This window comes from Equus asinus, chromosome 21, assembly GCF_041296235.1.
Source record: "Equus asinus isolate D_3611 breed Donkey chromosome 21, EquAss-T2T_v2, whole genome shotgun sequence".
NCBI classification, from domain to species: Eukaryota; Metazoa; Chordata; class Mammalia; order Perissodactyla; family Equidae; genus Equus; species Equus asinus.
The window spans coordinates 83,077,259-83,101,584 of record NC_091810.1 but is presented as its reverse complement, the minus strand read 5'-3'; the positions used below and the strand labels follow the sequence as shown (position 1 = coordinate 83,101,584).

General features: G+C 41.1%; 2 protein-coding genes across 7 annotated transcripts in view; one reads left to right on the top strand and one right to left on the bottom strand.

Annotated features, from left to right (window-relative positions):
- The window catches only part of STAG1 (STAG1 cohesin complex component), a 369,927-nt gene extending 364,490 nt beyond the window's left edge, over positions 1 to 5,437 (top strand). For all 5 annotated transcript variants that reach the window (XM_044754937.2, XM_070493352.1, XM_070493351.1 and 2 more), the window contains 4 exons: positions 874 to 984; positions 1,543 to 1,657; positions 3,229 to 3,309; positions 3,400 to 5,437. In XM_044754937.2, the coding sequence (XP_044610872.1) occupies positions 874 to 984; positions 1,543 to 1,657; positions 3,229 to 3,309; positions 3,400 to 3,423 (331 nt within the window). In that variant the 3' untranslated portion in view covers positions 3,424 to 5,437. The remainder of the gene's footprint in view (positions 1 to 873; positions 985 to 1,542; positions 1,658 to 3,228; positions 3,310 to 3,399) is intronic.
- A 2,015-nt stretch (positions 5,438 to 7,452) lies between these two features.
- Positions 7,453 to 24,326, bottom strand: part of PCCB (propionyl-CoA carboxylase subunit beta) — a 75,278-nt gene continuing 58,404 nt past the window's right edge. For both annotated transcript variants that reach the window (XM_014828689.3, XM_044754936.2), the window contains 6 exons: positions 22,750 to 22,873; positions 10,675 to 10,782; positions 10,323 to 10,423; positions 9,846 to 9,944; positions 8,744 to 8,843; positions 7,453 to 7,758 (listed from right to left, as the gene is read on the bottom strand). In XM_014828689.3, the coding sequence (XP_014684175.2) occupies positions 7,637 to 7,758; positions 8,744 to 8,843; positions 9,846 to 9,944; positions 10,323 to 10,423; positions 10,675 to 10,782; positions 22,750 to 22,873 (654 nt within the window). In that variant the 3' untranslated portion in view covers positions 7,453 to 7,636. The remainder of the gene's footprint in view (positions 7,759 to 8,743; positions 8,844 to 9,845; positions 9,945 to 10,322; positions 10,424 to 10,674; positions 10,783 to 22,749; positions 22,874 to 24,326) is intronic.

The following is a 24,326-nucleotide window of genomic DNA, read 5'->3' as shown; positions in this document are numbered from 1 at the left end:
GCAGCATTTCTGTCCCTTTGGGGACTAGCTGTGAGGAACACTTGTGAGTAGGGCAACAGCTGGTTACAGAGGTCTGAGAAGTGTCCTTGTTTGGCAAGGATTTGGGGAATGAAGTTGATAATTTAAGTACCTGTATGGAGGGGAAAGTTTTCCTCAATCTTCTTAGGATGCCTAGCTGGCTCTGAAAACTAAACTGACAAAGATAGGTTAACAGGAGAAAAGGATACAGACTTTCTTGAATTTTTACATGTACATGGGAGCTTTTACAAGAGAATGAAGACCTGAAGAAGTGACCAGAGCAGGAAGTGTTTATACCTTTTAGACAAAGAAACAATAAAATTGTGAAGAATTGATAAAACAGAGTTTTGGAGTAGGGATGGTCCGAGTAGGACTGGGTAGTCCTTATCTTCCTTAAGTAGGAAGGTAAAAGTTAGTTTTACAAGCTTTGCAGATTCCTGTGGTGCCATCTCTAGGCTGATAAGAGTCTGTCTCCAGTAGAAGGAGAATGTATTTCCTGCCTTTAGGCAGCAATAGGAGAACTTTTTCTGCATTTACTGCTTAATTGCCTTCAGCTCAAAATAACTTTTATCTCAGAAACCTATCTTGGGGCAACACATTCTGGTTTCCTTCACACCTAACAACTAGCCACAGCCAGCTTCTCTTAGAGACTTAGGGATCTCTTTGGGCAATTACTGCCACTTCTGCAAAGAGAGATCCTTTGATACAGTGATCTCACCCTTGGCCCTGGAATAAATCCAGCTAACTCCCCCTTGATGAGGATTAGGCCAGCCAGCTATGGCCTGCTTAGCATGGGACTGATTAGCTAAATTCATTATCTGCTGCCACAAAATGAATAATAGTACCCTCTCTTAGTCCTCAGATGCAGATCTCTTGGTTAGGCCAGCCGAAATTAGAAGACTTAAATCGGAAGGACAGAACAGGAATGAACTACATGAAAGTGAGAACTGGAGTAAGGCACGCCGTGTAAGTGTTAACAAGTATCACAAGAACATAAGGACTGTGTGATGCTGGTCATTTTGTGGAGTGACTTGGGTTTCTCTGATGTTTGATCTCAGGAGTTAAAATCCTAATTCAGGATACACTCTGCAGCGCAGGACAGGAATGGAGAGCACAGGCTCTCAAGCCCTTCAACGTTTAAAGTCTAGTGCTGCTACTTGCTAGCTTTGTGGCCTTGAGCAAACTCTAAAACCTCTGAGCCTCAGGTTCCTCATTTGTAAAGTTGGGATGACAGTACCAATCACTTAGAGTTTTGTGGGAGGTGACACATAGCTAAATAAATGTTAACTACCATTGTTATTGCATTTAAATTATACTTCCTTCTGATGAGTTGAGATAGAATCTTGAGTGAACCAAATGAATGATCCTTAATTACCTTAGAGGTCAGTATCATAATTTGTGCAGTCTATAGTTTGTAATTGGAAGGTATGCTTTCATTGGTTGGAAGACCTAATGTAAGAAAAAGCCAAGACTTGAAATTCCACAAATCTGAACAGCTTTCTGATTGTGCTTTTTTCTTATCAGTCGGGGCCTAATGGAGGAAGATGCTGAGCCCATCTTTGAAGATGTGATGATGTCATCCCGGAGCCAGTTAGAAGATATGAATGAAGAATTTGAAGACACCATGGTTATTGATCTGGTAAGGAAATTTCATACGTTTTTAAAATGTGAAGGTATGGTGTAAGATGATGCTTTTGTTTTCAGAACGCTGTGGGAGGAGGAGTAAGGTGAGGAGGAGGGGGTAACACTGACCAGCAGTGGGCAGGGCCTATGAAATGCTTGTGCACATTTAGATGAGCTTATGTGTTTTTTAAGCCTGCTTTCAAAGCAGTCAGATTTTGAGTTCTGGCTATACAGGAACTGGTCCCTTGAAAAAGAGCTACGGTAGATCTTGTCTTTCAGTATAGCATATGCATCTGGCCTCTTGTACTTTAAATTGGAGTCTGACAGTATACCCTGTACTCCAACATAACAACCAGATGCAGAAAATGGACCTTATTTGTTCGGTATGAAAGGGCATCTTTGAAGTAAGGAAATCTGAACATGGACTTATGTGTAGGTGAAAATTATTAACTTGGTCAGGAATAGTCATGCATGGTGGTTATGGTTTTTTGTTTTATTTATTGAGGTAACATTGGTTTATAACATTATATAAATTTCAAGTGTACATCATATTTCAACTCTGTATACCACCAAAAGTCTAGTTGCTACAGTGGTTGTGTTTTTTTAAAAGTTTCCATCCATTAGAGATATATTTTGTAGTAGTTATAGGTGAAAGTACATGAAGAAAAAAGGGGATTCAGTGAAACAAGATTGGCCAAATATCTTGACTGTTGTTGAAGCCAGGTGAATGGCACATGGGAGTTGATCATAGTACTTTCTCTGTGTGTTAATTTGCTGTGGCTGCCATAACAAATACCACTGACTAGGTGGCTTAAACAACAAAAATTCATTGTCTCTTAGTTCTGGAGTCTAGAAATCTGAGATCAAAGTGTCAGCAAGGTTCATTTCATTCTGAGGCCTCTCTCCTTGACTTGTAGGTGGCCATCATCTCCCTTTGTCTCCACATGATCTTTCCTCTGTGCGTGTTTCCTCTTCTTATAAGGACACGAATCATATTGGATTAGAACCCACCCATATGACCTCCTTTTACCTTAATTACCTCTTTAAAGGCCCTATCTCCAAATAACAGTCACATTCTGAGGTACTGGGGTTAGGACTTCAACATATGAATTGGGGGGACATAAATTTAGCCCATAACATTCTGCTTTGTATGTTTTAAATTTTCCATGAGATCATGTCACTCCAATCTGTAACCTCCCTCTTCCCAGCCCATCAGTAGCTTTCCATCTACCTGCTTTGGGGAATTCAGTCAAGTTTTGTCACCTAGTATTTGATCAATTTTGTATGTAATTATTCCATGATTAAAAGATATGCTCTATGTTTATAGGCCCAAAAATTTATATGCATTTACATGTTCAATTTATTCATAATTTGAAAGCCTCTTTTTTTTTGTCTAAGTGGTAATTAAAAGCCAAACGCACTCAATTTTTTTTTAAATGTATGCTCCATGTAAGAGCCAGAGTCTTTTCCTTTCAAAATTGACCCTTAACAGTTCCGTGTTATATCATCAGAAATATTAGAAGCTTATTATTACAGTTCATTGTCTTAATGTATCTCAGGAAAAAATTAACTGGCTTCTCTTTCCAGCCCCCATCAAGAAATCGGCGAGAGAGAGCTGAGCTGAGGCCAGATTTCTTTGATTCTGCAGCTATCATAGAAGACGATTCAGTAAGTGTTAAATTTATTATGCTTTTTTATTTATGGTTCCTGGGTCTTGTTTTTGCATGAAGTTAATAATTGTGTTTCTCATTTTTCTAGGGATTTGGAATGCCTATGTTCTGAAGTCTGAAGAAAATTTACAAATCTGGAACTCTATTATTTAGAGCTAGAGGCCTATATACTGTGATAGCTTGTATGGGGAGAAAACACTTTTGATGTGATCTTATTTGTTTTTTAATCAAATGATTGCGGTCAACCCCTTTTTGCAGTGACAGAAGAGGAGCATGTAAATTACCCAAGGGAATGTTGGTGAATGTCACCTCAGAAAGACTGACCTGAAAAATCATTTGTGTCCTAATATTGGACTTATCCCAATACAGATGTGTGTGTTTTTCTGGAGGGAGGAAGAAATTTTAAATTTTTAAAACAGCTGTCAAGATAAACACTGTTATACACCTGTTTTATGAAAACTCAGCACTGAGTAAAAAAAAAAATATTTTTAACTTTATTTTCCTGTTGTACAATTTAAAAACCGTTTTAACATTTTGCCTTTTTATGTTTTAAAAGCTAACCATTTTTATTAAACCTATGAGTAAGCAGCTCATCCTAATTGCCGAAGAGTGTTTTGGAGCTCACTGGATTTGGTTGACCTTGTGGAATATAGAAATATGGTGGAGCAGAATATTGACAAGCTAAGATGAAATTCTGATTGTGCATCTCTGCCAAAAACCACACACCCTCTGTGGATATGGATATTAATTCCAGATTTTATATACTCTTGAATAAAAAGGTTTATTTTTATTTATAAGGGGGCATAAAATAAGAAATGTCCATGCAGCCATTTTTCCAACAGATGCTGTACACCGTTCATTTTATATAGAATAGGGAGATTCAGATACAGTACATTTTCTATTGGTATTTGTTCTGTGCATTTTTAGCAACTTCTACCAGCAAATAAAGTATTCTCAGTAAAACAAAAATGGTTCTCAAGTTATCAATCAGTTTGCTGTTTTTACCACTTATTTCATGCCCTGCCAAATTCAAGTTACATAGACTTCCATTTTCTTAAAAAGATAATCATGACGCTCTTTTGCCATTCAAAGTGATTTTAAGTGTAACCTAACTGTGTCTACTTCCCATGCACTTAATACCCGTATGCGCTAATTTTGTGACTTAAGTTTACCGATTATAGAAGTATGTGCCGCATAGAAGTCTGTGCTTAGAGGGTGAAGTTCCCAAGCTTACCTTGAAATACAGCTACATTTCAGTGTTAAATGTGCATATTAAGAATTCTTTGGGGGAAAGAAATTATGAATATTCAGGACAGCCTTTGATGGTTTAGAGTTACAGTCTGCTTAGACCTTTTATGACTTGCTGCTATTGTTTTAAAAAGCCCACTTAGTTTCTTCCTTTCTGATTTTTAAAGTAAGCCTCAGAATTTCCAAACCAATCCATCCACAGCTCTTTCTGGGCTGGTTTTTAAAGTAGCTGCAACAGAATCATGAGGCTTTCCCTTTTTACCAAAAATGAAAAGCATTTTTTAAAAGAATCTGTGCACCTAATGATTATCTTTTGTGCGGGAAAGCAAAATGGATTATTTTATTCATCCTTTTAATAAATAGACACAAAACAGATATTTCTCAACATTTGTACAGTTCTGAAAAAACTTGGTCGCCAAAAATGTTTAATCTGCTAATTTAGCAATTCCTGGGTTCCAGTTACGGGGGCTGGGGTCTCACTTTCTTCTAGAAATGTGGGCTTCACTGGAAGTGAAGGGGCAGGAATGACTGGACTGTCCACCACACCAGCCCTGCCTACCTGTGGTTCTGGCCAGGGAGCAAGCCAGGAGGTGACCTGGCACATGCACAGATTGATCCTTTGCCTGACAGTTTCATGTGGAAAACAGATGCTGACTTAGGATTGTGGACTACCATGCAACAAAAAAAGGCTTAATATCTACTCCAATAGGTTTCCAGTTCAGTTTGAAGTCAATCGAATTTTTGTATTTTCAGTGTCTCCTTGATTGGTTTTGCTAGTAATTCTGTAAATTGTACATTTGCAATATGAGGTTTTTTTCCTTTTGTACAATTTGAAACTGATGCTTCACCTTTCCTTTAATAAACTATTCAAAATCAGGCTTGTAGTAGTCATCCTATTGTTCCTACTAGGTAAAGCTTTAAAAAGGTGATTTGCTGCTCTTGAGAGGGGTTGCTCTTTCAGATAATTTGTTAAATAATGGCAAAGTTACTCTATCAGTCAGTGAGGTATGTGTTTTTGTCTTAAGCAGAAATTTAGGACTAGATCATTAGTTAATTTTCTCATTCCTTGGATTTCCCATGAGAGAATGGGTAGGCCACTTGTCTGTGGTTCAAGAGGAAGTCTCTTGCAGGCTGCTTTCGGGGAGACATTCAGGGACCATCCACTAGGCTCTCCCCTGGGTCCTCCCTCCTGCCTGAGATCTAGATCCTGGGCTTATGCACGGTTGCCCCCTAGCAGTGGCCCATTAAAGACCACTTGGATTCTACACGGCCACAGAAATGAGGGTTTTTCTTGATACTGGTGCCAGACATCACTCTTAAAAAACTCACGCCCTATACTTTATGGGCCAGGCCCTGTTCTTTGAGCTGTGTTCATTAGTTAGCCTAAAGAAGTGTCTGTGCATAAAAGGCAGGGATGCAGGGGATAAATAAGCATGTGAGCTCTCCAGGCAGCTAGGGAGGGAAGGTGATGAGAATGGGTCTGTCTCCATAGCTGCTCATCTTGAAGGTTACAAGCTTATGAGACTAGACCAGGGCTTTCCCTGTGTGTGACTCCACCTTGGGTCAAGCGTGCATATCATCTCCCACCTATGACTTGAGTGTGACTCCTCTGTGTGGCCCTGTTCCCAGAAAAGTCCATCAAACGATGAACAGTGCCTTCATGGAAACAAAGACTGACTGCCGCTCAGGCTTTCCATATCAGACCAAACTCAGGTAAGTTTCCACCCCTGTCCTCTTAAGTGTTTTGCCCTGTCAGGATCTCTATCAATCAGCCATCAATCATTTTTTGAAGAACAGCTTTCTGCGCCCAAGGATACATAAAGCAGGCATTTCTCACCCTCCAGGACAATAGGGACGTGGTCAGAACCTTCCTACTAAGGCTACCACATCTGCCCGGATGTGCTGGCTAGACTCCACAAAGGCCCCCGACTGAGCACTGCTCATTAAGTGGCCACAGCTCCTGGGTGGGATGATGGAGGAGATCCCATGCTGACAGAGGTGCAAGAGTGTGAGGACCAGTAGTTCTCACTTAAAGAATAAAGCCACAGCTCTCCAGAAATCCTTTGGAACCAAAAAGACATAAAATACTCACATGTGTCAAATAGGTAAAGTCTAGGCTGGTTCAACAACTCCATCAAGAGTGTTAACTCAGTGTATGGGTGAGTGTTCTTCACAGGCTTCTCTGATTGGTGAGACCACATCTAAAGCACCACCATCAATGCATCCAGAGGCAAACAGTCTAGGGAGACCAAGACATGGTCAAAAGTGAAGCTGGAAGAACTGAGCATAAATATAAGCATTTTCGAACAAGCACCGGAAGGCTGCATTGTGGATGTCCTCCCCATAACTCGAGGAACTCAAAAGATGACTGACTGGCCATCACGCATGAGGTAGAAAAGCTTTCCAAGTTTACTAGCTCTGTGCGTTGAGACAATTCCAGTAAAGCAGACCACCACCTTCTCACCTCAACCCTTAGGAGCTCATCCCACCTGCCTCATCAGTTGAGAGGCAATATTCTGAACAGTTAGAAGACAGGTTTGGGATTCAAACAAACCTGCCTGGGTTCAAATCCCAGCTTTACCACTCAGCGTTCAGTAAACCCAAGTCCTCTCTAGTTACAAGATTCCACATTTTTCTTTTTCCCCTTAAGGCAAGAATACCAGTTGGGAAAGGCATTCCTACATAGCAACCAATGAGAATGCTGAAGCCTAAGCAGATAAGTACTTTGCCCTAAAAGCTTATTATCTCACCTATGGGGAAAAAAATAATTTTTGGGGGTGAAAAGGAAAACAATACACAGGTGTCAAACAAGGGTCAGTTCTAGGTGACAATACATACTGCTTTCTTGATTTTTCAGATTTCTACCATAAAAAAATGAAATTTATGCTCAAAAAATAGTTAAGATTTTTAATAAAGCAAATCATTTTACAGTAAGGGACAAGTGGAATCTTTCTGGAATTTAATAAACTTAGCCATTGCAAGTATTTGGATTCCCAGGTTTCCTGATTGCAGAAAGCGGGGATGACTGCAAACGGCCAGGCAGTAATTAGCTCTCGGTTTCTTTTCCTTTGATTCATTTACAATGGAATATTTGCATGTTTCCTCCAAGGACGCTGCACCTTCTTGCTGGCTAAGACATCCAGGTCAGAGCAGATTCGGGCACGTGTGGAGGCAGGCTGGATGATGTCGTCCACAAACCCTGGTGAAGCACAGAAACGGAAGTAGATCATCTGCATCCTCAGATGATGCCGCCCCCCAATCTCGTGCTCAGCTGGGCACCGTCTCTGGGCCAACAGTGTGAGTAGGGCCCAACTTGATGAAAGACAGGCTGGGCCCTGTGAACTCTCCCCTGTATCCCTTGTTCCTCTGGCAGATCCTCAACTTCCAGCCTTGGGACACTTGGCAAGAAAAGAAAAATCTGACTGCTCACTGCCAAGATGAATTCAATAGGAAATAAAATTAAGAAAATACACTTGTATTTTCCAAAACGGCTACAATTCGTCCCATCCCTGTACACACATCCTTCTGCAATGTGACTTTGTCACTTCTCCCAGCAAGAAGTGGGTTCTGTTCCTTTACCTGGCCAACCGAATGTGGCAAAACTAACACTACGTAACTTCCAAATCTAGGCCTCAAACTTCCCCTCTCTCTTGCTGCCTTCAGGATGCCACGTAAAGAAGCATGGACTAGCCTCCTCAACAGCAAGAAACCAAGTGGAGAGGAAGTCTAGCTGATGGCCAGTACCAATCATGTACGTGAGGCCACTTTGGACTATCCAGCCCCAGTCAAGCCACCAGATGACTATAGTTGCATGACTGATCCCAGGGAAGACCAGCTGAGCCTAGATCAAATCACTGACTCCCAGCACCATAGGCAAAAAAAAAAAAAATATGGTTGTTTTAAGCCGCTGTTTTGGGGGTGGAGTTTTAAACAGTACTAGGTAACTGGAACAACACTAAGAAATTCAGCCATTTCAGCAATGTTGTTTTGATCCTGGTTACCAAAGCAGCCTATACAGGCCCCATTGTCCTTAAGTGATGACTGCCCAGGGACAACCCCAACCCTCACCAGTCTCCAGATTCAACTCTAAGGGCAAAAGGCAGTTATGTGAGACTTTTCGAAGTAAAAGAATGAGCAAGTAACCCAACAAACGAGTAAAGCACCATCCCCATCACAGTTCCTACCTCTCACTGCTGCAGGAAAAGGGTTGGCAAACTTCTTGATATACTCTGCTTGAGCAGCTTCCACATTCTCATGCCCTTTGAAGATGATCTCCACAGCACCCTGCCATGAGAGGAGTTCATGACCTTCCCTGGAGGTCCCAACTTGGGCAGACCTCCCTCAGCTCCTTACTGCTGTCTGTGGTTGTGAACTTCTTGGCAAATCAAAGTGTACTGGATAGAAGTGCCAGCTCTGGGGGCCAGAGCATAGAGGCGGGCACTGCCTGGAGTCAACCTTCGTGATTCCAGGGACTGTGTGATGATGGGACACAGCTGTGGCCCCAGTGACAGGCAGCCCAGGCAAAGCCAGTAGCTTGTCTCCCCAGATTCCAACCTACCCTCTTCCATTGCACTTATCCTTCGTTGCAGCCAAGATGTTTGGCCTATTTTCCACTGTTAGATCCATGTCCCCTGCATCAAGGGGAAGTAAAATGCTGTTTTCCTTTTTCATTATCCTGAGCCCTGAGTACATAAACTCAGTGGCCAGAGAAGGACAGACTGAACTGCAAATGTAGAAGTATGGGGGACTGAAAGATGGGCCTTCTCCTGACCCCTAAAAGTCAGCTCAGGAGGACCCAACAAGTTATCTGGTTCAACTCCAATAGCTATTCCAAAGCAGACAGGAGTAGCGAATAGGCTGGTCAATGGGAAAGTACCTTGCTCAAAGTCACTAGGGTCACAACTACAGTTCAGCTTCTATGGGCTGAAAGTAGCTCTGGGGCCCTCCCTGGGAGACGATGGGGTTGGGGGGATGTCCAATCCTCCCAAAAGCTAGTTCAGCTGATTCAACCCTTTCCCCTTTACTAACAATCTCAAAACCCAGTCTAGGCCCCTCCCACCCTGAGCATGAAGATACTAGCATGTGCCCAAAGTGAGAGTGCAGGACAGGAGGCAGAGCTGGCCCTGGAGCCCCAGAAGGGAGACTTGCCAAGGTCTAGGCCCTAATGCCCTGGAGTCCTGGCTCATCCCGGGGGCCCTGGCTCCTCTCCAACATTTCTCAGCTGTGCTTTGAGCTCCTGCTGGAAGAGTACTGGACCCAGGACAAAGGAAAGCTGGAGGTCCTTACCTTTGCTCCCATAACTGCAATCTCTGCTGTGGGCCAGGCATAGTTAGTGTCACCACAAAGGTGCTTGGAGCTCATGACATCATACGCACCACCATAAGCCTAGAACAGACCCAAATGCTGAATGTTAGAGCCTGAGTCAACCAGATCATGTCCCTGAAAGACCCCAGGAAGCCAAATGAAATGAGGACAAAAAGCAAGAAGAGCCCTCTTGGGCTACTGAAAGCCCAGTGTCCGGGAAGCTAGGGAGCCAGAACAGAGAATACATGGGTGCAGCCCAGCAGCCTTTCAGTTAATGTCCATTGTCTTTCCCAGCTTTTTCCCAGCTGCTTTCAGTTCCCAGAGATGACCACGGACATCTCTGCAGCGTGCGTCTGCAGAGCTGTAAATGCCGTCCTCAAGAGATCTTTTTCAGCCCTCCAACAACAGCCATGCTGCTGGGAGTGAGTGGGCTCGCAGCCTCCAACGTGAGTTCCTCACCTTCCTGGTGATGACTGTGACTTTGGGCACAGTTGCCTCAGCAAATGCGTAGAGAAGCTTGGCGCCGTGCCGGATGATGCCCCCGTATTCCTGGGCTGTGCCTAGGTCATGAGGAAGAGTTACTAGATACCACAAAAGTCCTCACAAGGTTTGCCTGCCACTCTCAGCTATGGGGTCTTCCCCTGCTCCCCAAAGGGCCAGGGGAGGGCCACCCCTCACACAGCCCCATCTTCTAGACCAGAACATGGAGAAATCACAAATCCTCAGGGAATTTTGCAAGATCTCCAAATAAAGTGTGTGCCTCACTGGGCAAAACCACTGCTCCTGGCTCCTACCTCTGTTGGTGACTTACCAGGCAGAAAGCCAGGGACGTCAACAAAAGTGATGAGTGGAATATTGAATGCATCACAGAATCGGACAAAACGAGCTCCTTTCACAGAGGAATTAATATCCAAGCATCCTAGAAAGAGAGATTATCCATGCTGAGCTTCTGGGCAATACCCAGTTCCACCCACAATGGAAATGTGTCCCCAGCAACCATCCAGAACTGGTATCTACAGAGGCACCAAGTCTCCTCATCAGAGAATGGTAAAGAAGAACCCTTGCACTCCAGCAAAGTCAGCGAAGACAGGAGAAGCCACCTGACACTGGCCAAAGAGGGCCCCGGAGTAGCCTCAGCCCCAGAGACTCTCTTGCTGGGAGCATAGGCAGTGCAGGCAACCAGGCTCTGCCACATAAACTGAAGGACTGCTGCCACCTAAGGCACAGCCTGGCTTACCCTGGTGGAACCAGTAGTGGGAAGTATCATTCAGAAGCTAACCTTGGAGAGTTCCCATAGCTTAGAATCAGATTCTGGCTCCATCAGTTATAGCTATGTACCCCTGGGCAATGACTTCACCTTTCTGAGTCTGAGGTTCCTCACCTACAAAGTAGGGAGATTATCACCTCCTACCATAGTTGTAAGGATTAAGGGAGATGGTATCTGTAAAGTGACACAGAGTAAAGAGCTCAATTACTAGTAAATCTCCCTTCCTAAAACAGTTCCCAACATACATACTCTATGAGGTCAGCATTACCCTGATACCAGAATGAGATACGGACGTTATAAGAGAAGAATGTAGACCAAACTCCCTCATGAACATACATGCAAAAATTCTTAGGATATTATCAAACCAAATCCAGCAATATATAAAACCACTCAAGCATCATGACCAAGTGGGATTTATCCCTAGAATTCAAGGTTGATTTAACATGTGAAAACTAACGAAATTATCAAATAAAGGAGAAAAACCCTACGGTCATCCCAATAGATATAGAGAAAACATCTGACAAAATTCAATATGTATTATTAATTAAAAACTAGTAGTAAACTAGTAGTATGATGGAACTTCAACTAGCTGACAAAGAGTATTTACAAAAAAACTTATATACACATGGATCAGAAGAATACATAAATCTCAAAAATGACCTGTTTCAGTGCTGTCCAAAAGAACTTTCTATGATGATGGAAATGTCCTCTGGCTGTGTTATTTGATGGCAGCCACTAGCCACATGTGGCTATTGACCACTTGAAATATGGCTAGTAAACTGAGAAACTAAGTTTCTAGTTGTATTTAACGGTATTTACTTATACTATTTTAGCTGTTTAATAGCTAGGTATACTAGACAGATCTATATTTTTAAGCAATTCCTATCAGCATCATAGGAGGTTCTTGTGTAGAAACTGATAAGCAGATTCTAAAATTCATATGGTAATACAAAGGAGAAAAACATAGTCAAAACAGTATAAAAAAAGAACAAAATTGGAAGACTCACACTACCTGACTCCAGACTGACTGACAAAGCGGGGTTCCGCAACCTTGGCACTATCTACGTCTTGGACTGGATAATTCTTTGTTGTGGCAGTTTGTCTTGTGTGTATGGGATGTTTAGTAGCATCTCTGGCCCCCACCCACTAGATGCCAGCAGCACGCCCCCACCATCTCCACCTGTGACAACTAAAAATGTTTCCAACATTGCCAAATGTCCCCAGGATACCAAAATTTCCCTAGGTTGAGAACCAGTGCAAACTATAAAGCTAGAGCAATCAAGGCAGTATGGCACAAGTATAAAGGTAGATAAAAACAACAAGGAAACAGGATGGATTGTGAAGAAATATATCCACACAACTAATTTTAGACCAGGCACCAAAACAATTCAATGTGGAAAGGAAGTCTTTTTAATAAATGGTGATGGAACAATTAAATATCTGCATGGAAAAAAATGAATGTAGACTCCTGTTCACTCTATAAGCTGTACACAATGGATCATACATCTTAAAACTCAGACTACAGAGCTCCTAGAAAATAACATAGGACTATCTTTGCAATCTTTTAGTAAGCAAAGATTTCTTGGACAGGGCACAAAAAGCTCTAATCACATGTAAAAACATCAATAAATGGGACCATCAAATTTTTAAAATAATATGAGTCAAAAGACACCATTAATTAATCAAATAGGCAAGTCACAGACCAGGAAAAAATATCTGCAATACACATATCTGACAAAGGACTCATGTAAAATATATAAAGAAGCCTAGAAATCAAGAACAAAAAGACAAATTCAAAAAACAAAAAAATAGGCAAAACTTCCCTCTTGACAAATGCATTTCTGAGATGATAGAAATGTCCTATATCTTGTATTGGTTGGTGATTACAAGGTTGTAGACAACCGTCAAATTGTCAAAACCCATCAAAATGAGCAGTTAAAAGCTGTACATTCTATTGTGTGTAAATTATAACAACAAAAAAAAAATGTTTTAAATCCCCCCTCCTCCCTCTCTATTCAAAGTCTATGTTAATGACCTGACATAAAGAATCTGAGTGAGGAGACCCAGAATGAAGACAATTCTCAAGTAAGAAACTGCAAAAAGTACAAAGAGCCTAGAATAAAAATCAAACAGAAAAAAAAGATGAGCAGTGACAACCAAAACAAAACGCAACCATTAGGGAAATGAACAGAGTCAGAATCGGAAAACCTGTGGCTCTGAGCTGCCGTGGAGTGGGCCCCAGGTCAGGGGCTTGGCCTTATCAGGCTGTCCTAGGCCTCTCAGAGCGCCTGGCACCCAGAGCGCCTGACGAGCCCAAGCTAATTCCTACAAGGAAAAGACGAGAACCAGAACGGAGGCCTCCTCTGTGAGCCTCTGAGCATGCCTTTTAGTAACAGGGAAAGAACAAGTCAATGAAATGAATGAGGCTTTCTTCAAAAAAGCAATGATCTACTGAACTTCCATACCTTGCCACTCCATAAACATCACAAGAATTACCGAGTCAAGAAAGAGGGAAATCAAGGAACCACAATGGAACCAAGTATTCAGACTCCAGCCGGCCCTGGGGTGGACCCCTGACAGAGACATCGTAGTATTTGTAGATAAAGTTCCCAGGACAAGCCAGCAGCTTCTTAAAAATTGGTGGGCTTGTGAAAGTTAACTTCTGCTGCAGGGCCCCAGAACCTGCAGACGCAGTCACGGGGCAAGAAAGATCTTCCAGCGACACAGCAATCACGTGAAGCCCTCCAGGAGGAGCTGAAGGGCTAAGTGGACGGCTGAGAATGGATGGTAGGAACAAAATGCATTTTCAGTACGTGTAAATTCCTAAACACTGTTTCTAAAAAACAAAATGGTGGAGGACACAGCTCCAAGCTCCTGTCTTCCAAAACAAGCATTAAAAACAAGCAGACACTGTCAGAACCAATTCTGTCAAAACTCTGGAAAAGGCAAAGGTTTTTAAACTGAAAGCTGAATCAAGAAAAAGGCAACTTAAAAACAGCATAAAATCTTTGTGGCATTTTTAGTGACACTTGCCCCACAGTCCCCCTGGTTCTAGAGGGAGCAAAGAGGACCTCAGTCACAAATTACCATGCAGGTCTGTTCTAACTTGTCTGGGAGCTACCTGAAAGATTGACTCAAGGCTTTCATCTCTGTTTCGCTTACCTTGGAACTCACCCAGGCCAGAAAAGTGGCAGGTATTGCTCAAAAACACCATAAGGCAAAGGAACAACCTGCAGACAGCTGGGGCAAAGGATTACAGCTGAGACCTAAGGCCCAGGAGGAAGAAAGCCAGGGAGAGAGTTTCTTTGGGAAATTAGGGCATTCAAGAGCACCTATGCACACAGGGGATTTTAGAAAGAAACAGGCATGCCTAGGACCAGATGAACGCTCAGAAAAGACCTGAGAGGGGGTTGAAATTAGAAAATACCTTGAGACAAATGAAAATGAAGACACAACATTACAAAACAAAAGACCTGAGAGTTCTTAAGTTTTAACCGTGGGCTGATGGCTAAACTCAGTTTAAGTCAGGCTAAATGTTGAAGGAGAGCCCCAGCACAGAGCCAACTCACAAACACTAGGAGATGTATTTTCTTGTTTCTCTGCCTTAGCACCTGGTGTTTAAGGAAATCTGTCAAAACAGTAGCTGGACACAAGCTAAGGAACAGACTTCAGTGACCACACAACAAGGAATACAGTCTCTGCAAAAATAGTTGGGCAAAGTCATTGACAAAAGGACTACTACAGCATTCAATAACCAAAAAAACAACAAATCCTGGAAAAAGGGGAGAATGATTCCAGAGTTACCACATTACAATATTCAAATATCCAGTTTTCAACAAAAAACAAGGCATACAAAGAAACCTGAAAGTATAGCCATTCAAATGAACAAAATAAATTGACAGAATCAGTCCATGAGGAAGCCCAGACATTGAACTTACTAGACAAAGATTTTAAAACAACCATCATAAATATGCTCAAAGAGGTAAAGGGAAACATGAACAAAGAACTAAAAAATCAGGAAAACAACATATGAACAAAATGAGATTATCAACAAAGAGAGAAATTATGAAAAGGAACCAAACAAAAATTCTGGGGCTGAAAAGTAGAATAACTAAAATGAAAAATTCACTTCAAGGGCTCAACAGCAGATTTGAGCACAGAAGAAAGGATCAGGAAACATGAAGATAAGATTCTTTAAATTAGCCAGTCTGAGGAACAGAAATAAAAGAAAAAATGAAGTGAATAGAGACTGAGGGCCGCATGGAATACCATCAAGTGAACCAGTATACACAGCACAGCAGCACCAGACGGAGAGAAGAGTGGGAGGGGGCATTTGAGACATGTGAAGAAACAATAACCAAAAATTTCCCAAATTTGATGTAAAACAGAAAACAACAAATTCAAGAAACTCTTAACTCCAAGTAGGATAAACTCAAACAGACTCACAATGAGACAAATTATAGTCAAACCATCAAAAAACAAAGACAGAATCTTGAAAGTAGCAAGAGAGAGGAGACTCATCACATCGCCAGGTTCTCAGTAAGTTTACCGACTGATTTCTCAGCAGAAACCGCGAAGGCCGGATGGGGCGACATATTCAAAGTGCTGAAAGAATACAACTGTCAACCATGAGCTCTATATTTGGCAAACTGTCCTTCAAAAACGAGAGACAACAAGACCTTCCTAGATAAATAAAAGCTGAGGAGCTCATTACCACTGGGCCTGCCCTACAAGAAATGGTCAAGGGAGTCTTTCCGGTTAAAATGAAAGGACACCAGACAGTATGGCAAAGCTGTATGAAGAATTAAAGATCTCCAAGAAAGGGAAGTACATGGGGAAATATAAAAGCCAGTACTATTTTATTTCTGGTTTGTAACACCACTTTTTACTTTTTACATGATTTAAAAAACAAACGCAGCCCAGAAAGGTTCACTGGTGAATTCTACAAAACATTTAAAAAAGAAATTATACCAAGTCTCTGCAGTCTCTTCCAGAAGCCGAGGGGACACTTCCTAACTCATTCTGAGGCCAGCATTACCCTAATATCAAACCCAGACAAAGACACTACAAGAAAAGAAAACTACAGACCAATGTCCCTCGTGAACACAGAGGTAAGAACCCTCAACAAGATATTAGCAAATTAAATCCAAGAATGTATAAAAATAATTAGACACCACTTTCAAGTGGAATTTATCCCAGGCATGCAAGGCTGATTCAACATTTGAAAACCAGTTCATGTAACCCATTACATCAACAGGCGAAATAAGAAAAATCACATGAACATATCAACAGACATAGAAAAAGCATTCACAAAATCCAACACCCACTCATGATAAAAACTCTCAGCAAACTAGGAATACAAAGGAACTTTCTCAACTTGATAAGAACATCTATACAAAACCTACAGCTAACATCACACGAAATTGTGAAAAACTAGAAGCTTTCCCACTAAGATCAGGCACAAGGCAAGACTGTCCTCTCTCACCACTGCTTTTCAAAACTGTACAGGAAGGAAGTCTTAGCTAATACAATAAAATAAGAAAAGAAAGTATACAAAAGGAAGAAAGAAATCAAACTGTCTTTGTTCACAGATGACATAACTACCTATTAGGAAATCCTGAAAATTGACCCAAAAAGCTGCTGGAACTAATAAGTAATTATAGCAAGGTTACAGGATACAAATACACAAAAGTTGACTCCTTTCCCACACACCAGCAACGAGTTTAAAACTAAAAACACAACACCATTCACACTAGCACACCTTCCAAAAAGAAGAAATACGTAGGCATAAATCTAACAAACACATGCAAGATCTGTATGAGGAAAACTACAAAACTCTGATGAAAGAAACTAAAGAACTAAATAAATGGAGAGATATTCCATGTTCATGGGGAGGAAGACTCAATATCATCAAGAGATCAGTTCCTTCCAGTTTGATCTTCAGATTTAATGCAACTCCAATAAAAATCCCAACAAGTTATTTTGTAGATATCAACAAACTGATTCCAAAGTTCACATGGTAAGGCAAAAGATCCAGAATAGCCAACACAATATTAAAGAAGAACAAAGTTGGAGGACTGACAATACCCTATTACAAGGCTTACCATAAAGCTACAGTAATCAAGACGGTGTGGTATTGGCAAAAGAACAAACAGATCAATGGAACAGAATACAGATCCCAGAAATAAGCCCACATAAATATAATTAACTGATCTTTGACATAGGAGCAAAGGCAATATAATGAAAGATAGCCTTTTCAACAAATAGTGCTGGAACAACTGGACATCCACAAGTAAAAAAGATCAGTTTAGACACAGACCCTACACCTTTCATAGAAATTAATTTAAAATGGATCCACAGGGCCAGCCCAGTGGCGCAGCCATTAAGTTCACACGTTCCACGTCAGCGGCCCAGGGTTCACCAGTTCAGATCCCCGCTGTGGACACGGCACCGCTTGGCAAGCCATGCTGTGGTAGGCATCCCACATATAAAGTAGAGGAAGATGGGCACAGATGTGAGCTCAGGGCCGGTCTTCCTCAGCAAAAAAAAAAAAAGAGGAGGATTGGCAGCAGATGTTAGCTCAGGGCTAATCTTCCTCCAAAAAAAAAAAAAAAAGTAAAATGGATCCACAGATAACAGGAGAAAACCTAGGTGACCCCGGGTATGGCAATAACTTTCTGGAAACACTACCAAAGGCATTATCCATGAAAGAAACGCCAGACTTCATTAAAATTAAAAACTTCTGCTCGGCGAAACACACTGTCTAGAGAATGAGAAGACGACCACAGACTGGTAGAAAATATTTGCAAAGTACACATCTGATAAAGGACTCCTATCTAACATAAAAAAAGAACTCTTAAAACTCAACAATAAGAAAACAAACAACCCAATTGAAAAATGGGCAAAAGACCTGAACAGATACCTCACCAAAGGAAACATACAGATGGCAAATAAGTATATGAAAAGAAGCTCCACATCATATGTCATCAGGGAGATGCAAATTAAAACAACCATGAGATACCATTATACACCTATTAGAATGGCCAAAATCAAGAACACTGACAACATCAAATGCTGACAAGGATATGGAGCAATAGGAACTCTCATTCATTGCTGTTGAGAATGCAAAACGGCACAGTCACCCTGGAAGACAGTTTGGTGGTTTCTTACAAACTAAACGTACTCTTACCGTGTGAGCCAGCAATCGCACTCCCCAGTATCTACCCAGATGAGTTGAAAACTTTTGTCCACACAAAAACCTGCACACAGACGTTTTTAGCAGCTTTATTCATAACTGCCAAAACTTGGAAGCAACCAAGGTGTCCTTCAGGAGGTGAACAAATAAATGAACTGTGGGCCACCCAGAAAATGTAATATTAATCAACGCTAAAAAGAAATGAGTTATCAAGCCATGAAAAGACACGGAGAAAACTTAACTGCATATTACTAAGTGGAAGAAGCTGATCTGAAAATGCTACTTACTCTGTGATTCCAAATATATGACATTCTGGAAAAGGTGAAACTACGGGAACAGTAAAAAGATCAGTGGTTGCCAGGGATTATCAGGGGTAAGACCCTGGAGGGAGGGATGAATACGTGGAGCACAAAGGATTTTTAGGGCAGTGAAACCATTTTGCATGATGCTGCAATGGTAGATACATATCATTGTATGTTTATGAAAACCCATAGAATATATAACATCAAGAGTGAACCCTAATGTAAACTTAGGGACTTTGGGTGAGAATGATGTGTCAATGTACATTCATCAATTGTAACAAATGTACTACTCTGGTTCAGGATACTGTCAGTGGAGTAGCTGTGCATGTGTGAGAGCAGGGTGTATATAAGAGTTCTCTGTAGTTTCCACTCAATTTTACTGTGAACCTAAAAATCTCTAAAAAATAAAGTTTATTTAAGGAAAAAAAAGGATTATATACCATGTTGTTGTTAGTGCCATCAAGTCAATTCCAACTCCTAGCAACCCCGTGCACAGCAGAAGGGAATCCTGCCCCGTCTTTTTGCACCATCCTCTCACCTTCCGGTGCTCTATCAGAAAATGCTCCACTACTATTCACAGGGTTTTCATAGCCAATTTTTTTGGAAGTGGGAGGTCAGGTCCTTCTTCCCCATGTTAGTCTGGAAGCTCTGCTGAAACCTGTCCACCATGAGTGACCCAGCTGGGTTTGAAATACTGTTGGCACAGCTTTCAGCATCACAGCAACATGCAGCCTTCCACAGTACGACAATCAACAGATCAGTGGTCTGGTTCCCTGAGCAGAAAACAAACCTGGGCCTCAGCAGTGAGAGTGCTGAATCTTAACCACTAGACCACCAGGGCTGGCTTATATACCATGGCCAAGTGAGATACAGCCCAGGAATGCAAAGGTGGTTCAACATACAAAAATCAATCTGTGTAATAGAACACATTAATAGAACAAAGGACAAAAACTACACGATCATCTCAGATGATACAGAAAAAGCATTCAACAAAATCTATCACCCTTTCATGATAAAACAGTCAGAAAACTAGGAACAGAAGGAAATTTCCCCAATATAATGAAGGGCCTATGAAAAACCCACAGTGAACATCATACGCAATGGTAAAAGACAAAGTTTTCCCCCTAAGATCAAGAACAGGACAAGGATGCCCGCTTTCACCGTTGCTATTCAACATTGTGCTGGAAGTTCTAGCCAGAGCAATTAGACAAGAAAAAAATAATAAAAGACACCCAAATTGGAAAGAAAGAAGTAAACCTATATTTGCAGAAAACATGATCCTATATATAGAAAATCCCAGAGAATCCATAAGAAAGCTACTAAAGCTAATAAATGAATTCAGCAAAAATGCAGGTTACAAGATCAACAGACAAACTCAGTTGCAGAGCTGTCTTCCTACACACTAATAATGAACGATCCAGAGAGGCAACTGAGAAAGCAATTCCATGTACAATAGTGTCTAAAAAAATAAAACTCTTAGGAGTAAATTTAACTAAGAGGTAGAAGACTCGTACACTAAAAAACTACAAAACACTGCTGAAAGAAATAGAAGAAGACCAAGATAAATGGAAAGACATCTGCGTCCAAGGGTTGGAAGACTTAATGTTGCTAAGATGTCAACTCTACCTAAAGTGACCTGCAGAGTCAGTGCAAGCCCTGCCAAGACTCCAACAGCAGGCTTCGGCATAAATAGAAAAGCCAATACTCAAATTCATGTGGAATTGCAAGGGGCCCCAAACAGCCAAAACAATCTCAAAAATGAAGAATATGAAAAAACTCAGATTTCCAAATATTAAAACTTACTACAAAGCAACAGTAATCAAAACAGTGTGGTACCAGCATATGGATAAACATATAGACCAAAGGAGTAGTACTGAGAGTCCAGAAATAAACATACACATCTGTAGCCCACTGATTTTCAACAAGGATGCCACTCCATTCAATCAGGAAAGCATATTCTATTCAACAAATGGTGCTGGGATAACTGAATTTCCACATACAAAAGAATTAAGTTGGATCCCTAACTCATACCGTATATAAAAATTAATTCAAAATTGAGCAAATCTAAATGTAAAAGCTAAAAGCAGGGGGGCCAGACCCATGGTCAAGGGGTTAAGTTCACGTGCTCTGCTCTGGCGGCCCAGGGTTTTGCCAGTTCGGATTCTGGACGCAGACATGGCACCGCTCATCAGGCCATGCTGAGGCAGCATCCCACATGCCACAACTAGAAGGACCCACAACTAAAATATACAACTATGTACCAGGGGGATTTGGGGAGAAAAAGCAGGGAAAAAAAAACAAAGAAGGTTGGCAACAGTTGTTAGCTCAGGTGCCAATCAAAAACAAAAAGCTAAAAGCATAAAATTCCTAAAAGAAAACAAAGGGGGAAAGCTTCATGACATTGGATTTGGCAATATATTCTTAGATATGACTCCAAAAGCACAAGCAACTGAAAAAGAAAAAGGAGACAGAAATTGAACTTCAAATTTTAAAACTTCTGTGCATCAAATGGCTTTATCAAGAAAGAGAAAAGACAATCCACAGAATGGAAGAAAATATTTGTAAATCATATATCTGATAAGAGTTTAACATCCTGAATATATAAAGAACTCCTACAACTAAACAACAAAAAACCCAAATAATTAAAAACAGGCAAAAGACTTGAAAAGACATTTCTCCAAAGATATACAAATGGCCAATAAGCACATGAAATGAAAAGATGCTCAACATCACTAATCATTAAGGAAATGTAAATAAAAACCACAATGAGACAATATTTCACACCCATTAGGATGGTTATTATCAAAACATATTAGAAAATAACAAGTGTTGGAGAGAATGTAAAGAAACTGGAACCCTTGTGCATTGCCAGTGGGAAAGTAAAATGCTGCAGCCGCTGTGGAAAACAGTAGTGTTTCCTCAAAAAATTGAACATAAAATTACCATATGACTCAGTAATTCCACTCCTAGGTATATAAACAAAAGAAGTGAAAACAAGGATTCAAACAGATACTTGTACACCAAAGTTCACTGCAGCATTATCACCAACAGCCAAAAAGTGGAAACAACCCGAGTGTCCATCGATGGATGAATGATTATACAAAATGTGGTATAGACATGCAATGGAACATTAATCAGCCATGAAAAAGTTAAAATGAAGTTCTGATACATGCCACACTATGGATGAACCTTGAAAACATTATTCTAAGTGAAATAAGCCAGACACAAAAGGACAAATATTCCACTTATATGGAATATCTAGAATAGGTAAATTCACAAAGACAGAGTAGATTTAGATTACCAAGGGCTGGGGGTAGGGGAGAAAGGGAGTCTCTATTTGGTTATTTGAAAAATTCTTGGAAACAGATAGTGGTAGTGGTTGCATACAGTGTGAATGTAATCAATGCCACTGAGTTATATACTTAAAAATGGTTAAAATGACAAATCTTATGTTACATATATTTTACCACAATAAAAAATATTTTTAACAAACTTTTTCTAGTAAAAGTTGCCACGGTAGAGATAAAAGATGAGGCTGGGTCAATAAGGGAGGGCATATTCATCCTACACAGGGATTCAAGACAAACCTAAGGAGGGAAGTAGTGAGGAGGCAAGCAGGGTCCACAGTCCCCACCCCATCCGGAGCACAGCCACAGAAGAGTTCCCACCCTGGCTGTGACTCGGAACGGTCAAATCAGCAGAAAGCTGTGGGGTGCAGACACAGCAAGACGCTGTCAACTTGTCAATCACCAACTATGTACCTGGCACCTTCAGAGGCACTGGAGATAAACTGTGAATAAGACACACATGGCTGTCCTCATGGAGCTTGAAGTTTGGTGGGCGAGTCATAAATCTTAACTGGGGGGACAGAAAGCAGACCTCTGAAAAGTGAAGACCTTATAAGATGAGGAGGAAAATTATCCATAAACTCTTAAAAAATAGGGAAGTACGAAAGAAGCATTTTGAAAAATTAACATTAAGAGACAAAGGAGCTTTTACAACAAGATCTATTTGAGGGTCTTCTGCTGGCCTTGGAAGGCCACGTCTGAGAAAAACGCAGAGGTGGACACCCTGGCCCAGGCCACAACCCGAGGTTCACAAGTAAGAGCTTCTCCCTCCTACCTGAAGCCACCTTAGGCTGGTTGCCAACAATTCCAACAGTCCTCCCGTTCATTCTTGCAAAGCCAACAACAATGTTCTTGGCATAATTGGGCATGATCTCAAAAAATTCTCGCTCATCAACAACCTGCAGGGATAAATTTAGTCCTGAGCTCAAAATGATAAAGAACAAGATACAACTATGTCACAGAATTACAGACATTTAGATTACAGAATTACAGGGCTGGACAGCCCCCGCTGCACCACAGCCTCTCCAAGGAAGCAAGACAGCCGGCAGCGAGGCAGCACCCCCTCCTTGCTGGAGGAGAAAACTCTCCTGCGCTCTCCCAGAGGAGGACAAACCAGTGCTCCCTTGTTTAAAGGTTCTACTTGAATTTGACATTATTTATCACATTTTTCTACTTTATTTCAAATCATTTCAAATTTACATAAAAATTTCCCAAAAAGTCATACAAAAAAATGTATAGGGGGCCGGCCTGGGAGCATAGTGGTTAAGTTCACATGCTCCGCTTTGGGGCCTCAGGGTTCACAAGTTCGGATCCCAGACACGGACCTACAAACCGCTCACTAGGCCATGCTGTGGCAGCATCCCACATACAAAATAGAGGAAGACTGGCACGGATGTTAGCTCAGGGCCAATCCTCCTTACCAAAAATAAAATTTATATATCATTCACCCACATTCCCCATTTATTAACATTTTACCACATAAGCTTCATCATTCCCTCTCCTTCCTTCCCTCCCTGCCTAGCCCCCTTCTCACTCAATCTCTCTACAAATATGTGTGTATGTAAACATATATTCTTTCTCTCTACGTATATATATATACACACACACACACACAACTTTTTTCCTGAACCATTTGAGAGTGAGTTACAGACATGACACCTCTTTACCTCTAAGTTCCTTGGTGTGTATCTCCTGAGATCAAGGACATTCTCTTATATAACTGCAGTGACATTATCAAAATCAGGAAATTAACATTAATACTATTATCTATTATGAAACCTTATTTAATTATATAAGACCTTATTTATTATTTAGTCATTCTAATATCAGCCTTTATAGCAACACAGATCTGGTCCTAGACTCTGACCCAAGATCACCTGGTGTTTGTAATGGTCCAGTCTCATGAGCCTGCTTTAATTCTTTCCCCTCGGTCTTTGTCTTTCACGATCATCACATCTTTCTCCAGACGGGTTGTCTGCAATCTATTTGGGTTTGTTTCTTCATGTTTCATTTCAGGTTAAGCATTTTTGGCAGAGTATCACAGAGGAGACCCTCTCAGTGAATCACACCGAAAGGCACATGATGTCAATCTGTCCATTAATGGTGGTGATGCATGCCAGGCTTCTCCTCTGTAGATTTAGTATTTTTTTATTTGTAATTAATAAGTATTTTGTGGGGAAATATTTTGAAACTATATAAAAATCCTATTCTTCATGAAACTTTCACCCACTAGTTTAACATTCATTGATGATTCTTGCCTGACCCAATTACTGCCTCAATAGCTGCCAAATGGTGATTTCTCTAACTCCATGTTTCCTCCATTTACTAGTCACATTCTACCATCAGAAAGGT